The 17,657-nt window shown below is 49.0% G+C and overlaps 1 protein-coding gene across 1 annotated transcript in view; it reads right to left on the bottom strand.

Annotated features, from left to right (window-relative positions):
- The window catches only part of LOC306819764 (sarcalumenin-like), a 31,992-nt gene that overhangs the window by 155 nt on the left and 14,180 nt on the right, over window positions 1-17,657 (bottom strand). Inside the window, exons 4-6 of the mRNA XM_079337309.1 lie at window positions 9,185-9,418; window positions 1,521-1,870; window positions 1-1,180 (exon numbers count right to left, since the gene is read on the bottom strand). The exon at window positions 1-1,180 is cut by the window's left edge and continues 155 nt beyond it. Coding sequence (XP_079193435.1) covers window positions 674-1,180; window positions 1,521-1,870; window positions 9,185-9,418 — 1,091 coding nt within the window. The 3' untranslated portion in view covers window positions 1-673. The remainder of the gene's footprint in view (window positions 1,181-1,520; window positions 1,871-9,184; window positions 9,419-17,657) is intronic.

Genomic DNA, 17,657 nt, shown 5'->3' with positions numbered 1-17,657 from the left:
CCACCACATGCAGAGCTGGCTAAACACTGAAGCTACAGTGTCTCTACATGCTGACCTGTGTGAGAGGAGGGGGGAGACAGCTCTCTGTGCTGATTAGAGTTTAGACTGTAGTACTCATTTTAAACACTAGGGGCTACAGACTGCTCCGTTGAACACTGTTTCACTTCTTCCTCTGAACCTGAGAGCTTAGACTCTGACTCCATGATTACCAACTGTCCAGCATGAAAGACTTTTTCAAACATCATGAGGTGATTTAAAGTTGGTGAATATCCTTGAAAGCTGCTTAAAGCTCAACTGTTTTATCGACCTCTAACCTCTGTGTGTCTGCAGAGCAGACGTCATTTAGAAAAGGCTGAACTCAACAGATGACAGCTGATGAGAAAGGCCAGGATGTCCTCTACCTGACCTGACAGGGTTTGGAAGCTTTAAAGGAGACTCATGGCCCCGACAGAGGACCAACATGGGTTTCTGGGTCTCAGAAGGATTTCAAAGAGACGCCATGTTACTTTGCTGTCTGACTGTTACATTGGTTTGTTTCACTTGTGTGACCCAGGTTTACTTTGTACATCTCACACATTTAGACTCCTCCCCTTTTCAGTCTCCACGGCAAATCACAGCAGAGGGAAATATTTCAGGAAGCCCTCTGGCTGCTGCTGCCATCTGCCTCCTCAGTTCATCTCCCCTGTCTCCTCCAGCGATTGGCTGGTTTCTCCTCACAGCCGGGGCCCTCGCAGGTCCCGGGGAGTGGAGGGGGAGGTGCGGGTGCAGCCTTGGTGGGTGCAGGCGTGTCAGGGACCTTGCTGACGCTGCTGAGCAGAGCAGGGAGCTCGTACGAGATGGCCCTCTCCAGTTTCTCCAGCAGACATCCGGCGCTCCAGCTGCAGTGGGACGACAGCTGCTTGAAGCTGGACACGGGGTTCACGCCAAAGAAGTCCTGGTAGGCCTCTTTGTCGGGGAGGTCGAACTTGCTGACGTTGGTTTTGGCCAGAATGGATTTGAAGATGTAGTACTTGTCTGGGTCATTGACGATGTCCTGGAAAACCTCGTAGGGGTCGCTGAACCAGCCCAGCTTGTCGTAGTAGGTCTGCAGGTAGCGGTCCACCAGCAGAGCGTGGATGCGAACACGGATGCTGTGCTGGCGGATGAAGGCGATCTTGTTCTCGATTTGATTCTCGATCACCTAAAGGAGAGGAGAGAGAGGTGTGAGACGAGGCTGCAGGCCAAAACATCATCTCTCTGTTTCAGTGGTGGCGTTTCTGTTTGGTGACCTGCTGAGTGATGATGTCATCAGCTCTCCTGTCTCACCTACGGTTAGCTCAGGATTCATTGAAACATTCTAAGATCACTCAGATCCGCCGTCCTGACTCGGCTGAGGATCAGTCGTTTTTAAATCTTTAAAGTAAACACTTTAACTCTGAATGAGAGCGCTGTGAGGGACGGATCAGTGAAACATGCAGCTTTGTGCAGACTGCACGCCGCCCATGGATCCGTCAGGGAGAATGTGTCCATGCTGTATGAACCTGGTTCAGGTCCTCCAGCAGGGACGTCTCCTCCTTTATGAAGAGCCCTCGGCTCGTGTCTGCAGAGTAGTCCTGAGGCCAGAAGGAGCTGACGTAAACCCGTGGAGGCTCTGTGGCGTTGATGAGCGGGGCCATGCTCCAGAACAGGGCTCCGTACACCCTCATCAGGTCCTGCGTGGTCAGGCTGTCAGCCTTGTTGAGGATGAGACGAATCTGGGACTCGCGGCCCTTCATCTGCTTGAACAGCATCTCCAGCTCGCCGCCCACGTCCAGCTTGGTGGGGTCGAAGACGAGGAAGATGAGATCGGCTCGATCGATGAACCACTGGCACACCTCGTTGTAGGGGTAACCTGGGGGGCGGGGCAGCACAGGAAGCGTCAGCTCTGTGCAGTGTTGTGACCACTTCCTGTCACAGAAACTCATCACACTCATGTTGTTAATTTATGGTTCAGGAAATGATGCAATAAGTGCAAACACATCAGGTCACATTTCAGGTCAAACGTCCCAACGAGATGAAAAACAAGAAGGTTTAAATGCTGATGACGGTGTCACGCCCTCCACCTCTGCCAGTGGTTAGTGGCAGTTCTCTTCCTCTTTCTCTTGTCTCTCTCTTTGCTCTTAGGAGGGCGTGCACTCGGCTGGTGGTGTGTTGACAATCAGGTGTGGCTAATCACTGATCAGCAGATGAGACGCAGCTGAGCAGAGTTAGTGGCTGCAGCAGTCTGCATTTAAGGAGCCTCCAGCCTGCTGTCCAGTGCCGGACCGTGTTTAGTCACCGTTAGTATTTCGACCTCTGCACATGCCTCGTTTCTACATCCTGTTGTTCTACTGCTAATTAACCTATTCTTGTGCAGTTGGATCCCCTGCAGCCACGGAGCTCGACTTCACTACAGCACGGAGCTACTCTGCTTACACCCCTGATTTGGCACGACGGATCATCGGCAGTTCGGATCACCACCAGCCTTGCTTCCCCCTCCTTGAGTATACCTCAGCTAGTGTTAGTTTTTAGTCCGTCAACTCGACTCGTGTTTTGAGTTCGTGGCTTTGCCTCTGCTTTGTGGGTAACTTAGTTTAACTCGTGTTAGCACGACGCTTTAATTTTATCTCCGGCTGTTAGTCGCTCTTTTGTTTTTCAGCAGTTAGCCTGTTTTTTCCTCGCCTGTTGTTTAGGGTTGAGCGTCCTCTGTTGTGGAATTTATTTTGTGTTTATAAATAAATTTATTATTTTGTACTTGGTTCTACGTGTTCTCTGTTCTGCGCTTGAGCCTCAACACCCTCCGTAACAGTACGGTCCGGCCAAGATGAGCTCAGCAGACGGAGACTCTGGGTCGGACACAGCCCGTGAGAGTAGCGCTATTCAACACGCATTGTCGAATCAAGGTACGCTTTTAGGTCAGCATGACACCGATATTCGCAGACTAATCGAACATAATGCTACACTTAATAACCAGGTCACACTGTTAACCACGCAGTGCAATCAGTTATCTGCACAGGTAGCACAACTGACCAATGCACTAGCTCAGTTAGCTCCGTCTAGCTCGGGCAGTTTGTTGGGTAATGTTCCGGTTAATGCGTCATCTCGTGAACCTAAAGCGTCGTTACCTGAACGTTATAGTGGAGATTTAGGTACCTGCAAGGCGTTTCTAACCCAGGTGTCGTTAGTCTTTACACTTCAGCCACAGTCCTACTCTCGATAGTGCTAAAATCGCCTTTTTAATCGGGTTATTGTCTGGAGAGGCTAGGGAGTGGGGAACCTCGGTCTGGGAGCAACAAGATCCCATCTGCAACTCCTACCCATCCTTCATCACAGAAATGAAGCGAGTGTTTGATCATCCAGTGAAGGGACGGGAGGCTAGCCACAGGTTAGCAAGCCTAAAACAAGGAGGACGGAGTGTTGCTGCCTACGCTGTGGAGTTCCGGACCTTAGCCGCAGGAAGTGGTTGGAATGATAAAGCCCTCCAAAGCATGTTCTACATTGGACTCTCCGACGAATTAAAGGACAAACTGGCCACGTTGGAGGAGAGCTCCAGCTTTAATCAGTTTGTGACCCTGGCGATCGACATCGATAACCGGATACGAGAGAGACGCCGTGAACGAGGGTCACGAGCTGAAACCAATCCAGCAGTCTTCTCCCCTCGTATGTTCCAGGCCTCGTCGCACTCTCTACCGGCCGACTCTGAACCCATGCAGCTGGGACGAGCATCGTTATCGGCACAGGAAAGACAGCACCGCCGGGAGACTAATGCTTGTCTTTACTGCGGGAAGAGCGGACATGTCCTGGCCACCTGCACCCAGCGGCTGGGAAAAGAACGGGCTCATCCGTAAGCGGGGAGGTACGGTTGAGCCAAGTCACATATTCTGCTCCTTCCCCACAACGTCTCCAGGTAACCGCATCTATTTGTCAACAATCCTGCACATCTGAGATTCTGGCCTTGATTGATTCCGGGGCTGAGGAGAACCTTATGGACCATCAGACCGCTCTTCGGTTGAAGATTCCTCTGGAACGCCTGGAGAGACCTTTCAAGGTTCGAGCCCTTAATGACCTCCCCTTCTCTGAAATTTCTCTGAAAACCAGTCCTGTTTCTCTCCTGCTGGCCGGAAATCACTGTGAAACCATTTCATTTTTTGTGATTGAGCATTCCTGCCCTCCGTTGGTTTTGGGATTTCCTTGGCTCCAGTGTCACAACCCCCACATTGACTGGAAGAGAAGAAGAATCATCTCCTGGGATCCTGCCTGCCACGCTTCCTGTCTCCAGTCAGCTCTAACCCCTGCCACGCCATCTGCAACCGCTGTTTTACCTACCATCAAATTGGATTTGGTTCCCCGTGAGTACCACGACTTGGCACCAGCGTTTAGCAAAGAGGATGCTCTCTCACTCCCCCCTCATCGACCATATGACTGTGCCATCAATCTCATTCCTGGGTCCACAATGCCCACCAGCCGCTTGTATAACCTGTCTAAGCCAGAACACACAGCTATGGAGGAGTACATCCGGACCTCCCTCGCTGCTGGGATCATTCGTCCATCATCTTCTCCAGTGGGGGCAGGTTTCTTTTTCGTGGCCAAGAAGGACAAGACTCTTCGCCCCTGCATTGACTTCCGGGGTCTTAATGACATCACGGTGAAGAATTCTTATCCTCTGCCGCTCATTAACTCCGCCTTCACTCCCCTTCACGGTGCATCCATCTTCACCAAACTGGACCTGCGCAACGCCTACCACCTCATACGCATCCGACAAGGGGACGAATGGAAGACGGCGTTTAACACCCCCCTGGGTCACTTCGAGTATCTGGTGATGCCGTTCGGGCTCACCAATGCACCTGCTGTTTTCCAGAACCTCATAAATGACGTTCTCAGAGACATGATTGGGCGGTTCGTCTTTGTCTACCTCGATGACATCCTCATCTACTCACGGAATGCAGTGGAACATACCCGTCATGTGCATCAGGTGCTGGAACGCCTTTTGAAGAATCGCCTCTTCGTTAAAGCGGAGAAATGCGAGTTCCATGCTGCTACTGTGGGATTCCTGGGCTACATCATCTCTGCTGGGGAGGTGAGCATGGATCCCCAGAAGGTATCTGCTGTACAGGACTGGCCAGTGCCTGTGAACCGCAAGCAGCTCCAACGGTTCTTCGGGTTTGCTAACTTCTACAGACGCTTCATCAGGAACTACAGCAAGGTTGCGGCACCCTTGACATCACTCACCTCCATCAAACTAGTTTTCCAGTGGACCCCTGAAGCTGATCGTGCCTTCCAGGACCTCAAGCGGAGGTTTGTGTCTGCTCCTATCCTGGTCCAGCCCGACCCTGCCCTACAGTTCATCGTTGAGGTTGATGCCTCGGATTCTGGCGTAGGAGCTGTCCTCTCCCAGCGTTCCACCTCCGACCAGAAGATACATCCGTGTGCCTTCTTTTCTCGACGTCTGTCACCAGCAGAGAGGAATTATGATGTCGGAAACCGGGAGTTATTGGCAGTTAAACTTGCTTTGGAAGAGTGGCGACATTGGTTGGAGGGCACGGAGAAGCCGTTTATTGTTTGGACCGACCATCGCAACCTGGAATATGTTCGCTCAGCCAGGAGACTCAACGCTCGCCAAGCTCGGTGGACATTATTCTTTGGTCGATTCAACTTCGCCCTCACTTACCGCCCTGGGTCCCGCAATGTCAAGCCTGACGCACTCTCTCGTCAGTTTTCAGTCCAGGAGGACTCAGGTGAACTGGAGCCCATTCTTCCCAGGGACCGTGTTGTGGCTGCCGTGACTTGGGACATTGAGGCCAAAGTCATCCGGGCCCTGCAGCAACATCCTGCTCCAGGTAACGTGCCCCCAAATCATCTGTTTGTTCATGACTCTGTCCGTCCTCAGGTGTTGTCATGGGGCCATGCCTCCAAGGTTTTCTGTCACCCTGGGGTGGCACGCACGGTGGAGGTTATCCGTCAGAGGTTTTGGTGGCCATCGTTGGAAAAAGACACTAGGGAGTTTGTGGCTGCATGTACCATCTGCGCCAGGAACAAGAACTCTTCTCAGCCCAGTTCCGGACTCCTGCAACCCCTGCCGGTACCTCATCGCCCTTGGTCACACATTGCTGTGGATTTCGTCACCGGACTTCCAAAATCTCAGGGTAAAACCACTATACTCACCATTGTGGACCGGTTTTCCAAGGCTGCACACTTTGTGGCATTAACCAAACTGCCCTCTGCTCATGAAACGTCGGAATTATTAACTAATCATGTGTTTCGTCTCCACGGCATCCCTACGGACATCGTTTCGGACCGTGGACCACAGTTCACTTCGGCAGTCTGGAAGGGGTTTTGCACAGCCTTGGGGGCCACCGTCAGTCTCTCGTCTGGGTTTCATCCGCAATCAAATGGTCAGACTGAACGGACTAACCAGTCGTTAGAAACATTCCTCCGGTGCATGACGGCGGAGAACCAGACCACCTGGAGTAGCCTGCTTCCTTGGGTTGAGTATGCGCACAATTCTCTGCCTAACTCATCTTCGGGATTATCTCCTTTCCAGTGCTCCCTGGGATACCAACCACCCATGTTCCCAGCCCAGGAGCGGGAGATCAACATTCCTTCGCTCAATTCCTTCATGAAGAGGTGTGAACGGATTTGGAGGCGGGCCAGGGCGTCTTTATCGAAAGCCTCTCTGAGGATGAAGAGACAGGCAGATCGTCGTCGGATTCCCGCCCCTGCCTACATCCCAGGTCAGAAGGTCTGGCTCAAGGCCAAGGATTTACCCTTAAGGGTGGAGTCAAGGAAATTGGCACCACGGTTTGTCGGACCTTTCGAAGTAGATCGGATCATCAATCCCAGTGCGGTGCGTTTGAAGCTACCAGCGACCATGAGAATTCACCCTACCTTTCACGTCTCGCAGCTAAGACCTGTGAAGGAGAGTAACCTAGCCCCCCCGGTCCGTCCCCCACCTCCACCTAGGATGGTGGATAACGGGCCTGTTTACACCGTCCGTCGCATTCTGGATGCTCGGCGCCGTGGGCGGGGATTCCAGTATCTGGTGGACTGGGAGGGTTATGGCCCAGAGGAGAGGATGTGGGTTCCAAGACGCCACATCGTCGATGCTACACTCATCCGGGATTTCAATCGGGAGAATCCTGGTCGCTGCGCACGTGCTCCAGGAGGTGCACGTAGAGGGGGGGGTACTGTCACGCCCTCCACCTCTGCCAGTGGTTAGTGGCAGTTCTCTTCCTCTTTCTCTTGTCTCTCTCTTTGCTCTTAGGAGGGCGTGCACTCGGCTGGTGGTGTGTTGACAATCAGGTGTGGCTAATCACTGATCAGCAGATGAGACGCAGCTGAGCAGAGTTAGTGGCTGCAGCAGTCTGCATTTAAGGAGCCTCCAGCCTGCTGTCCAGTGCCGGACCGTGTTTAGTCACCGTTAGTATTTCGACCTCTGCACATGCCTCGTTTCTACATCCTGTTGTTCTACTGCTAATTAACCTATTCTTGTGCAGTTGGATCCCCTGCAGCCACGGAGCTCGACTTCACTACAGCACGGAGCTACTCTGCTTACACCCCTGATTTGGCACGACGGATCATCGGCAGTTCGGATCACCACCAGCCTTGCTTCCCCCTCCTTGAGTATACCTCAGCTAGTGTTAGTTTTTAGTCCGTCAACTCGACTCGTGTTTTGAGTTCGTGGCTTTGCCTCTGCTTTGTGGGTAACTTAGTTTAACTCGTGTTAGCACGACGCTTTAATTTTATCTCCGGCTGTTAGTCGCTCTTTTGTTTTTCAGCAGTTAGCCTGTTTTTTCCTCGCCTGTTGTTTAGGGTTGAGCGTCCTCTGTTGTGGAATTTATTTTGTGTTTATAAATAAATTTATTATTTTGTACTTGGTTCTACGTGTTCTCTGTTCTGCGCTTGAGCCTCAACACCCTCCGTAACAGACGGGTCAGACAGCTCGTGGACAGATTGTTAGAATATTTAAACACGACTATTTTATTTACTGTGCTGATGTTGTGTGTGTGTTTACTGTAGACTGACTGTGTGCTGTCACTCTCTGACGCACCCAGCTCCAATCCTTCTGCACGCCACCTCTACAGACTGTCTGCACGCCACCTCTACAGACTGTCTGCACGCCACCTCTACAGACTGTCTGCACGCCACCTCTACAGACTGTCTGCACGCCACCTCTACAGACTGCCTGCACGCCACCTCTACAGACTGTCTGCACGCCACCTCTACAGACTGTCTGCACGCCACCTCTACAGACTGTCTGCACGCCACCTCTACAGACTGTCTGCACGCCACCTCTACCGTCTCTACAGACTGTCTGCACGCCACCTCTACCGTCTCTACAGACTGTCTGCACGCCACCTCTACAGACTGTCTGCACGCCACCTCTACAGACTGTCTGCACGCCACCTCTACAGACTGCCTGCACGCCACCTCTACAGACTGCCTGCACGCCACCTCTACAGACTGTCTGCACGCCACCTCTACAGACTGTCTGCACGCCACCTCTACAGACTGTCTGCACGCCACCTCTACCGTCTCTACAGACTGTCTGCACGCCACCTCTACCGTCTCTACAGACTGTCTGCACGCCACCTCTACAGACTGTCTGCACGCCACCTCTACAGACTGTCTGCACGCCACCTCTACCGTCTCTACAGACTGTCTGCACGCCACCTCTACCGTCTCTACAGACTGTCTGCACGCCACCTCTACCGTCTCTACAGACTGTCTGCACGCCACCTCTACCGACCCCTACAGACTGTCTGCACGCCACCTCTACAGACTGTCTGCACGCCACCTCTACCGTCTCCGTGCTCTAATCAACCTGCTGCCTTCTGTTTCCTGTTCTCCACCCCCCGTACAGTGTGTGTGTGTGTGTGTGTGTGTGTGTGTGTGTGTGTGTGTACAGTGTGTGGATGGAGACATGAGCTAATCACACCTTTTTGGTTTTTTGAAGCAGGCTGTAAACATGTTCATGTCTGCTGTAAAAACAGGCTGTTTGAATGGGTGTGTATGTGACTTCCTGTGCTGCTGCAGCCAGCCTCTAGTGGACACTCCAGGTACTGCAGCCAGCCTCTAGTGGACACTCCAGGTACTGCAGCCAGCCTCTAGTGGACACTCCAGGTACTGCAGAGGTTGCTGCTTGTCTGGAACAAACTAAAGAGTGAACTCTGGCTGCATGGTTGGTCACCTCTCTCCTGCTGCTTGCGGTTCTCGATGATGCCAGGCGTGTCGACGAAGGTGACCCTCTCCAGCAGCTTGTGGGGCATCTCGATGCCCACCAGACGCTCCAGGAAGCCTTGGCCAAATTTCTCCAGAGGGGAGAATGAGCGAGAGCTGTCTGCTGCCATAACGATGCCCTCAATGGTCTTAAACTTCTCCCCGTGCATAATGACCGTGTACTCTGAGGTGGTGGGCTCAGCACCTGGGGGACAGATGAAGAGGTTAACACAGACTGCAGGGAAGAGAGTCATTGGTTCTGCTTGAATCTGTCTAACAAATGTAAACACGTCTGAATCCTGAACCACCAAAGAACCGAGGTCACAATAACCCCGACGAGTGTGTTCACTGTGTGTTCACTGTGTGTTCAGAGTGTGTGTTTAGTGTGTGTGTTCAGAGTGTGTGTTCAGAGTGTGTTCAGAGTGTGTGTTCAGAGTGTGTTCAGAGTGTGTGTTCAGAGTGTGTTCAGAGTGTGTGTTCAGAGTGTGTTCAGAGTGTATGTTTAGTGTGTGTTCAGAGTGTGTGTTTAGTGTGTGTTCAGAGTGTGTGTTTAGTGTGTGTGTTCAGAGTGTGTTCAGAGTGTGTATTCAGAGTGTGTGTTCAGAGTGTGTGTTCAGAGTGTGTTCAGAGTGTGTGTTTAGTGTGTGTGTTCAGAGTGTGTGTTCAGAGTGTGTTCAGAGTGTGTATTCAGAGTGTGTGTTCAGAGTGTGTTCAGAGTGTGTGTTCAGAGTGTGTTCAGAGTGTATGTTTAGTGTGTGTTCAGAGTGTGTGTTTAGTGTGTGTTCAGAGTGTGTGTTTAGTGTGTGTGTTCAGAGTGTGTTCAGAGTGTGTATTCAGAGTGTGTGTTCAGAGTGTGTGTTCAGAGTGTGTTCAGAGTGTGTGTTTAGTGTGTGTGTTCAGAGTGTGTGTTCAGAGTGTGTTCAGAGTGTGTATTCAGAGTGTGTGTTCAGAGTGTGTTCAGAGTGTGTGTTCAGAGTGTGTTCAGAGTGTGTGTTTAGTGTGTGTTCAGAGTGTGTGTTTAGTGTGTGTGTTCAGAGTGTGTGTTCAGAGTGTGTGTTTAGTGTGTGTGTTCAGTGTGTGTGTTCAGAGTGTGTGTTTAGTGTGTGTGTTCAGAGTGTGTGTTCAGTGTGTGTTTAGTGTGTGTGTTCAGTGTGTGTGTTCAGAGTGTGTGTTTAGTGTGTGTTCAGAGTGTGTGTTTAGTGTGTGTGTTCAGAGTGTGTGTTCAGAGTGTGTTCAGAGTGTGTGTTCAGAGTGTGTGTTCAGAGTGTGTTCAGAGTGTGTGTTCAGAGTGTGTTCAGAGTGTGTGTTTAGTGTGTGTTCAGAGTGTGTGTTTAGTGTGTGTGTTCAGAGTGTGTGTTCAGAGTGTGTTCAGAGTGTGTTCAGAGTGTGTTCAGAGTGTGTGTTCAGTGTGTTCAGAGTGTGTGTTCAGTGTGTATGTTCAGTGTGTTCAGAGTGTGTGTTCAGTGTGTTCAGTGTGTTCAGTGTGTTCAGTGTGTGTGTTCAGTGTGTGTTCAGTGTGTTCAGTGTGTTCAGTGTGTTCAGTGTGTTCAGTGTGTGTTCAGTGTGTGTTCAGTGTGTGTTCAGTGTGTGTGTTCAGTGTGTTCAGAGTGTGTTCAGTGTGTTCAGTGTGTTCAGTGTGTGTGTTCAGTGTGTTCAGAGTGTGTTCAGTGTGTGTTCAGTGTGTTCAGTGTGTGTGTTCAGAGTGTGTGTTCAGTGTGTGTTCAGTGTGTGTTCAGTGTGTGTGTTCAGTGTGTTCAGAGTGTGTTCAGTGTGTGTTCAGTGTGTTCAGTGTGTGTGTTCAGTGTGTTCAGTGTGTTCAGTGTGTTCAGTGTGTTCAGTGTGTGTGTTCAGTGTGTTCAGTGTGTTCAGAGTGTGTTCAGTGTGTGTTCAGTGTGTTCAGTGTGTGTGTTCAGAGTGTGTGTTCAGTGTGTTCAGTGTGTTCAGTGTGTTCAGTGTGTTCAGTGTGTGTGTTCAGTGTGTTCAGTGTGTTCAGTGTGTTCAGTGTGTTCAGTGTGTTCAGTGTGTGTGTTCAGTGTGTTCAGAGTGTGTTCAGTGTGTGTTCAGTGTGTTCAGTGTGTGTGTTCAGTGTGTGTGTTCAGTGTGTTCAGTGTGTTCAGTGTGTTCAGTGTGTGTTCAGTGTGTTCAGTGTGTTCAGTGTGTGTGTTCAGAGTGTTCAGTGTGTGTTCAGTGTGTGTTCAGTGTGTGTTCAGTGTGTGTTCAGTGTGTTCAGTGTGTGTTCAGTGTGTTCAGTGTGTTCAGTGTGTGTTCAGAGTGTTCAGTGTGTTCAGTGTGTGTTCAGTGTGTTCAGTGTGTGTTCAGTGTGTGTTCAGTGTGTTCAGTGTGTTCAGTGTGTGTTCAGTGTGTTCAGTGTGTGTGTTCAGTGTGTTCAGTGTGTTCAGTGTGTTCAGTGTGTGTTCAGAGTGTTCAGTGTGTTCAGTGTGTGTGTTCAGTGTGTTCAGTGTGTTCAGTGTGTTCAGTGTGTGTTCAGTGTGTTCAGTGTGTGTTCAGTGTGTTCAGTGTGTGTTCAGTGTGTTCAGTGTGTGTGTTCAGAGTGTTCAGTGTGTGTTCAGTGTGTTCAGTGTGTTCAGTGTGTTCAGCGTGTTCAGTGTGTTCAGTGTGTGTTCAGTGTGTGTGTTCAGAGTGTTCAGTGTGTTCAGTGTGTTCAGTGTGTTCAGTGTGTGTTCAGTGTGTTCAGTGTGTGTTCAGTGTGTGTGTTCAGAGTGTTCAGTGTGTTCAGTGTGTTCAGTGTGTTCAGTGTGTTCAGAGTGTTCAGTGTGTTCAGAGTGTTCAGTGTGTTCAGAGTGTTCAGTGTGTTCAGTGTGTGTTCAGTGTGTGTTCAGAGTGTTCAGTGTGTTCAGAGTGTTCAGTGTGTTCAGAGTGTTCAGTGTGTTCAGAGTGTTCAGTGTGTTCAGAGTGTTCAGTGTGTGTTCAGTGTGTTCAGAGTGTTCAGTGTGTTCAGTGTGTGTTCAGTGTGAGTTCAGTGTGTTCAGTGTGTTCAGAGTGTTCAGTGTGTTCAGTGTGTGTTCAGTGTGTGTTCAGTGTGTGTTCAGTGTGTTCAGAGTGTTCAGTGTGTTCAGTGTGTTCAGTGTGTTCAGTGTGTTCAGAGTGTTCAGTGTGTTCAGTGTGTGTTCAGTGTGTTCAGAGTGTTCAGAGTGTTCAGTGTGTGTTCAGTGTGTTCAGTGTGTTCAGAGTGTTCAGAGTGTTCAGTGTGTGTTCAGTGTGTTCAGTGTGTTCAGTGTGTGTTCAGTGTGTTCAGTGTGTGTTCAGTGTGTTCAGTGTGTTCAGTGTGTGTTCAGAGTGTTCAGAGTGTTCAGTGTGTTCAGTGTGTTCAGTGTGTTCAGTGTGTTCAGTGTGTTCAGAGTGTTCAGTGTGTGTTCAGTGTGTTCAGTGTGTTCAGTGTGTGTTCAGTGTGTTCAGTGTGTTCAGTGTGTGTTCAGTGTGTGTTCAGTGTGTTCAGTGTGTGTTCAGTGTGTTCAGTGTGTGTTCAGTGTGTTCAGTGTGTTCAGTGTGTGTTCAGTGTGTTCAGTGTGTTCAGTGTGTTTTCAGTGTGTTCAGAGTGTTCAGTGTGTTCAGTGTGTTCAGTGTGTTCAGAGTGTTCAGTGTGTGTTCAGTGTGTTCAGTGTGTGTTCAGTGTGTTCAGTGTGTTCAGTGTGTGTGTTCAGAGTGTTCAGTGTGTTCAGTGTGTTCAGTATGTTCAGTGTGTGTTCAGTGTGTTCAGTGTGTGTTCAGTGTGTGTTCAGTGTGTGTTCAGAGTGTGTGTTCAGTGTGTGTTCAGTGTGTGTTCAGTGTGTGTTCAGTGTGTGTTCAGAGTGTGTGTTCAGTGTGTGTTCAGTGTGTGTTCAATGTGTTCAGTGTGTGTGTTCAGAGTGTTCAGTGTGTTCAGTGTGTTCAGTGTGTGTTCAGTGTGTTCAGTGTGTGTTCAGTGTGTGTTCAGTGTGTGTTCAGAGTGTGTTCAGTGTGTTCAGTGTGTTCAGTGTGTTCAGTGTGTGTTCAGTGTGTGTTCAGTGTGTGTTCAGTGTGTTCAGTGTGTGTTCAGTGTGTGTTCAGTGTGTGTTCAGTGTGTTCAGTGTGTGTTCAGTGTGTTCAGTGTGTTCAGTGTGTTCAGTGTGTGTTCAGTGTGTTCAGTGTGTTCAGTGTGTGTGTTCAGAGTGTTCAGTGTGTTCAGTGTGTTCAGTGTGTTCAGTGTGTTCAGTGTGTTCAGTGTGTGTTCAGTGTGTTCAGTGTGTTCAGTGTGTGTTCAGTGTGTTCAGTGTGTTCAGTGTGTTCAGTGTGTGTTCAGTGTGTTCAGTGTGTTCAGTGTGTGTTCAGTGTGTTCAGTGTGTTCAGTGTGTTCAGTGTGTGTTCAGTGTGTTCAGTGTGTTCAGTGTGTGTTCAGTGTGTTCAGTGTGTTCAGTGTGTTCAGTGTGTGTTCAGTGTGTTCAGTGTGTTCAGTGTGTGTTCAGTGTGTTCAGTGTGTTCAGAGTGTGTGTTCAGTGTGTGTGTTCAGTGTGTGTTCAGTGTGTGTTCAGTGTGTGTTCAGTGTGTTCAGTGTGTTCAGTGTGTGTTCAGTGTGTGTTCAGTGTGTGTTCAGTGTGTTCAGTGTGTTCAGTGTGTGTTCAGAGTGTTCAGTGTGTTCAGTGTGTTCAGAGTGTGTGTTCAGAGTGTTCAGTGTGTTCAGTGTGTTCAGTGTGTGTTCAGAGTGTTCAGTGTGTTCAGTGTGTTCAGTGTGTGTTCAGTGTGTGTGTTCAGAGTGTTCAGAGTGTTCAGTGTGTTCAGTGTGTTCAGTTTGTGTTCGGTGTGTTCAGTGTGTTCAGTGTGTTCAGTGTGTGTTCAGTGTGTTCAGTGTGTTCAGTGTGTGTTCAGTGTGTTCAGTGTGTGTTCAGTGTGTGTGTTCAGAGTGTTTAGTGTGTTCAGTGTGTGTGTTCAGTGTGTGTGTTCAGTGTGTGTTCAGTGTGTGTTCAGTGTGTGTGTTCAGAGTGTTCAGTGTGTTCAGTGTGTTCAGTGTGTGTTCAGTGTGTTCAGAGTGTTCAGTGTGTTCAGTGTGTGTTCAGTGTGTGTTCAGTGTGTTCAGTGTGTTCAGTGTGTGTTCAGTGTGTTCAGTGTGTTCAGTGTGTTCAGTGTGTGTTCAGTGTGTTCAGAGTGTGTTCAGTGTGTCTTCAGTGTGTCTTCAGTGGGTTCAGTGTGTGTGTTCAGTGTGTGTTCAGTGTGTTCAGTGTGTGTTCAGTGTGTGTTCAGTGTGTTCAGTGTGTTCAGTGTGTTCAGTGTGTGTTCAGTGTGTGTTCAGTGTGTGTTCAGTGTCTTCAGTGTGTTCAGTGTGTGTTCAGTGTGTGTTCAGTGTGTGTTCAGTGTGTGTTCAGTGTCTTCAGTGTGTTCAGTGTGTGTTCAGTGTGTGTTCAGTGTGTTCAGTGTGTTCAGAGTGTTCAGTGTGTTCAGTGTGTGTTCAGAGTGTTCAGTGTGTTCAGTGTGTGTTCAGTGTGTTCAGAGTGTTCAGTGTGTTCAGTGTGTGTGGTCAGTGTGTTCAGTGTGTTCAGTGTGTTCAGAGTGTTCAGTGTGTTCAGTGTGTTCAGTGTGTGTTCAGTGTGTGTGTTCAGAGTGTTCAGTGTGTTCAGTGTGTGTTCAGTGTGTGTGTTCAGAGTGTTCAGTGTGTTCAGTGTGTGTTCAGTGTGTTTAGAGTGTTCAGTGTGTTCAGTGTGTGTTCAGTGTGTTCAGTGTGTTCAGAGTGTTCCGTGTGTTCAGTGTGTGTTCAGTGTGTTCAGTGTGTTCAGAGTGTTCAGTGTGTTCAGAGTGTTCAGTGTGTTCAGTGTGTGTTCAGTGTGTGTTCAGTGTGTGTTCAGTGTGTGTTCAGTGTGTTCAGTGTGTTCAGTGTGTTCAGAGTGTTCAGTGTGTTCAGTGTGTTCAGTGTGTGTTCAGTGTGTTCAGAGTGTTCAGAGTGTTCAGTGTGTTCAGTGTGTTCAGTGTGTGTTCAGTGTGTGTTCAGTGTGTGTTCAGTGTGTGTTCAGTGTGTTCAGTGTGTTCAGTGTGTTCAGTGTGTTCAGAGTGTTCAGTGTGTTCAGTGTGTTCAGTGTGTGTTCAGTGTGTTCAGAGTGTTCAGTGTGTGTTCAGAGTGTTCAGTGTGTTCAGTGTGTTCAGTGTGTGTTCAGTGTGTGTGTTCAGAGTGTTCAGTGTGTTCAGTGTGTTCAGTGTGTGTTCAGTGTGTTCAGTGTGTGTTCAGTGTGTGTGTTCAGAGTGTTCAGTGTGTTCAGTGTGTTCAGTGTGTGTTCAGTGTGTTCAGTGTGTTCAGTGTGTTCAGTGTGTTCAGAGTGTTCAGTGTGTTCAGTGTGTGTTCAGTGTGTTCATTGTGTTAAGAGTGTTCAGTGTGTTCAGTGTGTGTTCAGTGTGTTCAGTGTGTGTTCAGTGTGTGTTCAGTGTGTTCAGTGTGTGTTCAGAGTGTTCAGTGTGTTCAGAGTGTTCAGTGTGTGTTCAGTGTGTTCAGTGTGTTCAGAGTGTTCAGTGTGTGTTCAGTGTGTTCAGTGTGTGTTCAGTGTGTGTTCAGTGTGTGTTCAGTGTGTGTTCAGTGTGTGTTCAGTGTGTTCAGTGTGTTCAGTGTGTTCAGAGTGTTCAGTGTGTTCAGTGTGTGTTCAGTGTGTTCAGTGTGTTCAGAGTGTTCAGTGTGTGTTCAGTGTGTTCAGTGTGTGTTCAGTGTGTTCAGTGTGTTCATTGTGTGTTCAGTGTGTTCAGTGTGTTCAGTGTGTTTTCAGTGTGTTCAGTGTGTTCAGTGTGTGTTCAGAGTGTTCAGAGTGTTCAGTGTGTTCAGTGTGTTCAGTGTGTTCAGTGTGTTCAGTGTGTTCAGTGTGTGTGTTCAGAGTGTTCAGTGTGTTCAGTGTGTTCAGTGTGTTCAGTGTGTGTTCAGTGTGTGTTCAGTGTGTGTTCAGTGTGTGTGTTCAGTGTGTGTTCAGTGTGTGTTCAGTGTGTGTTCAGTGTGTGTTCAGTGTGTGTGTTCAGAGTGTTCAGTGTGTTCAGTGTGTTCAGTGTGTTCAGTGTGTGTTCAGTGTGTGTTCAGTGTGTGTTCAGTGTGTTCAGTGTGTGTGTTCAGAGTGTTCAGTGTGTTCAGTGTGTTCAGTGTGTGTTCAGTGTGTGTTCAGTGTGTGTTCAGTGTGTGTTCAGTGTGTTCAGTGTGTTCAGTGTGTTCAGTGTGTGTTCAGTGTGTTCAGTGTGTTCAGTGTGTGTGTTCAGTGTGTTCAGTGTGTTCAGTGTGTTCAGTGTGTTCAGTGTGTGTTCAGTGTGTTCAGTGTGTGTTCAGTGTGTTCAGTGTGTTCAGTGTGTTCAGTGTGTGTTCAGAGTGTTCAGTGTGTTCAGTGTGTTAAGAGTGTGTGTTCAGAGTGTTCAGTGTGTTCAGTGTGTTCAGTGTGTGTTCAGAGTGTTCAGTGTGTTCAGTGTGTTCAGTGTGTGTTCAGTGTGTGTGTTCAGAGTGTTCAGAGTGTTCAGTGTGTTCAGTGTGTTCAGTTTGTGTTCGGTGTGTTCAGTGTGTTCAGTGTGTTCAGTGTGTTCAGTGTGTTCAGTGTGTGTTCAGTGTGTTCAGTGTGTTCAGTGTGTGTTCAGTGTGTTCAGTGTGTGTTCAGTGTGTGTGTTCAGAGTGTTCAGTGTGTTCAGTGTGTGTGTTCAGTGTGTGTGTTCAGTGTGTGTTCAGTGTGTGTTCAGTGTGTGTGTTCAGTGTGTTCAGTGTGTTCAGTGTGTGTTCAGTGTGTTCAGAGTGTTCAGTGTGTTCAGAGTGTGTTCAGTGTGTTCAGTGTGTTCAGTGTGTGTTCAGTGTGTTCAGTGTGTTCAGTGTGTGTTCAGTGTGTTCAGTGTGTTCAGTGTGTGTTCAGTGTGTTCAGAGTGTGTTCAGTGTGTGTTCAGTGTGTCTTCAGTGGGTTCATTGTGTGTGTTCAGTGTGTGTTCAGTGTGTTCAGTGTGTGTTCAGTGTGTTCAGTGTGTGTTCAGTGTCTTCAGTGTGTGTTCAGTGTGTTCAGTGTGTGTTCAGTGTGTTCAGTGTGTGTTCAGTGTCTTCAGTGTGTTCAGTGTGTGTTCAGTGTGTGTTCAGTGTGTTCAGTGTGTGTTCAGTGTGTGTTCAGTGTCTTCAGTGTGTTCAGTGTGTGTTCAGTGTGTGTTCAGTGTGTTCAGTGTGTGTTCAGTGTGTGTTCAGTGTGTTCAGTGTGTTCAGTGTGTGTGTTCAGTGTGTGTTCAGTGTGTGTTCAGTGTGTTCAGTGTGTTCAGTGTGTTCAGTGTGTTCAGAGTGTGTTCAGTGTGTTTTTATTTTTTATATACTTTATTAATCCCACGAGGGGAAATTCGGTTTTCACTCTGCATTAATGGAGAGGTCTCAGATTGAGGTTGCTGCCCACAGCGGGCGCTCCAGAGCAGTTTTTTTTTGGGTTTGGTGCCTTGCTCAGGGGCACCTCGGCAGTGCTCAGGAAATTGACTGGCACCTCTCCAGCTACCAGCCCAGT

Source organism: Symphodus melops, assembly GCF_947650265.1.
Source record: "Symphodus melops genome assembly, chromosome: 2".
In the NCBI taxonomy this organism is placed as follows: Eukaryota; Metazoa; Chordata; class Actinopteri; order Labriformes; family Labridae; genus Symphodus; species Symphodus melops.
Note: the sequence above shows the minus strand (reverse complement) of the source record. Positions and strands in the feature narration are given on the sequence as shown.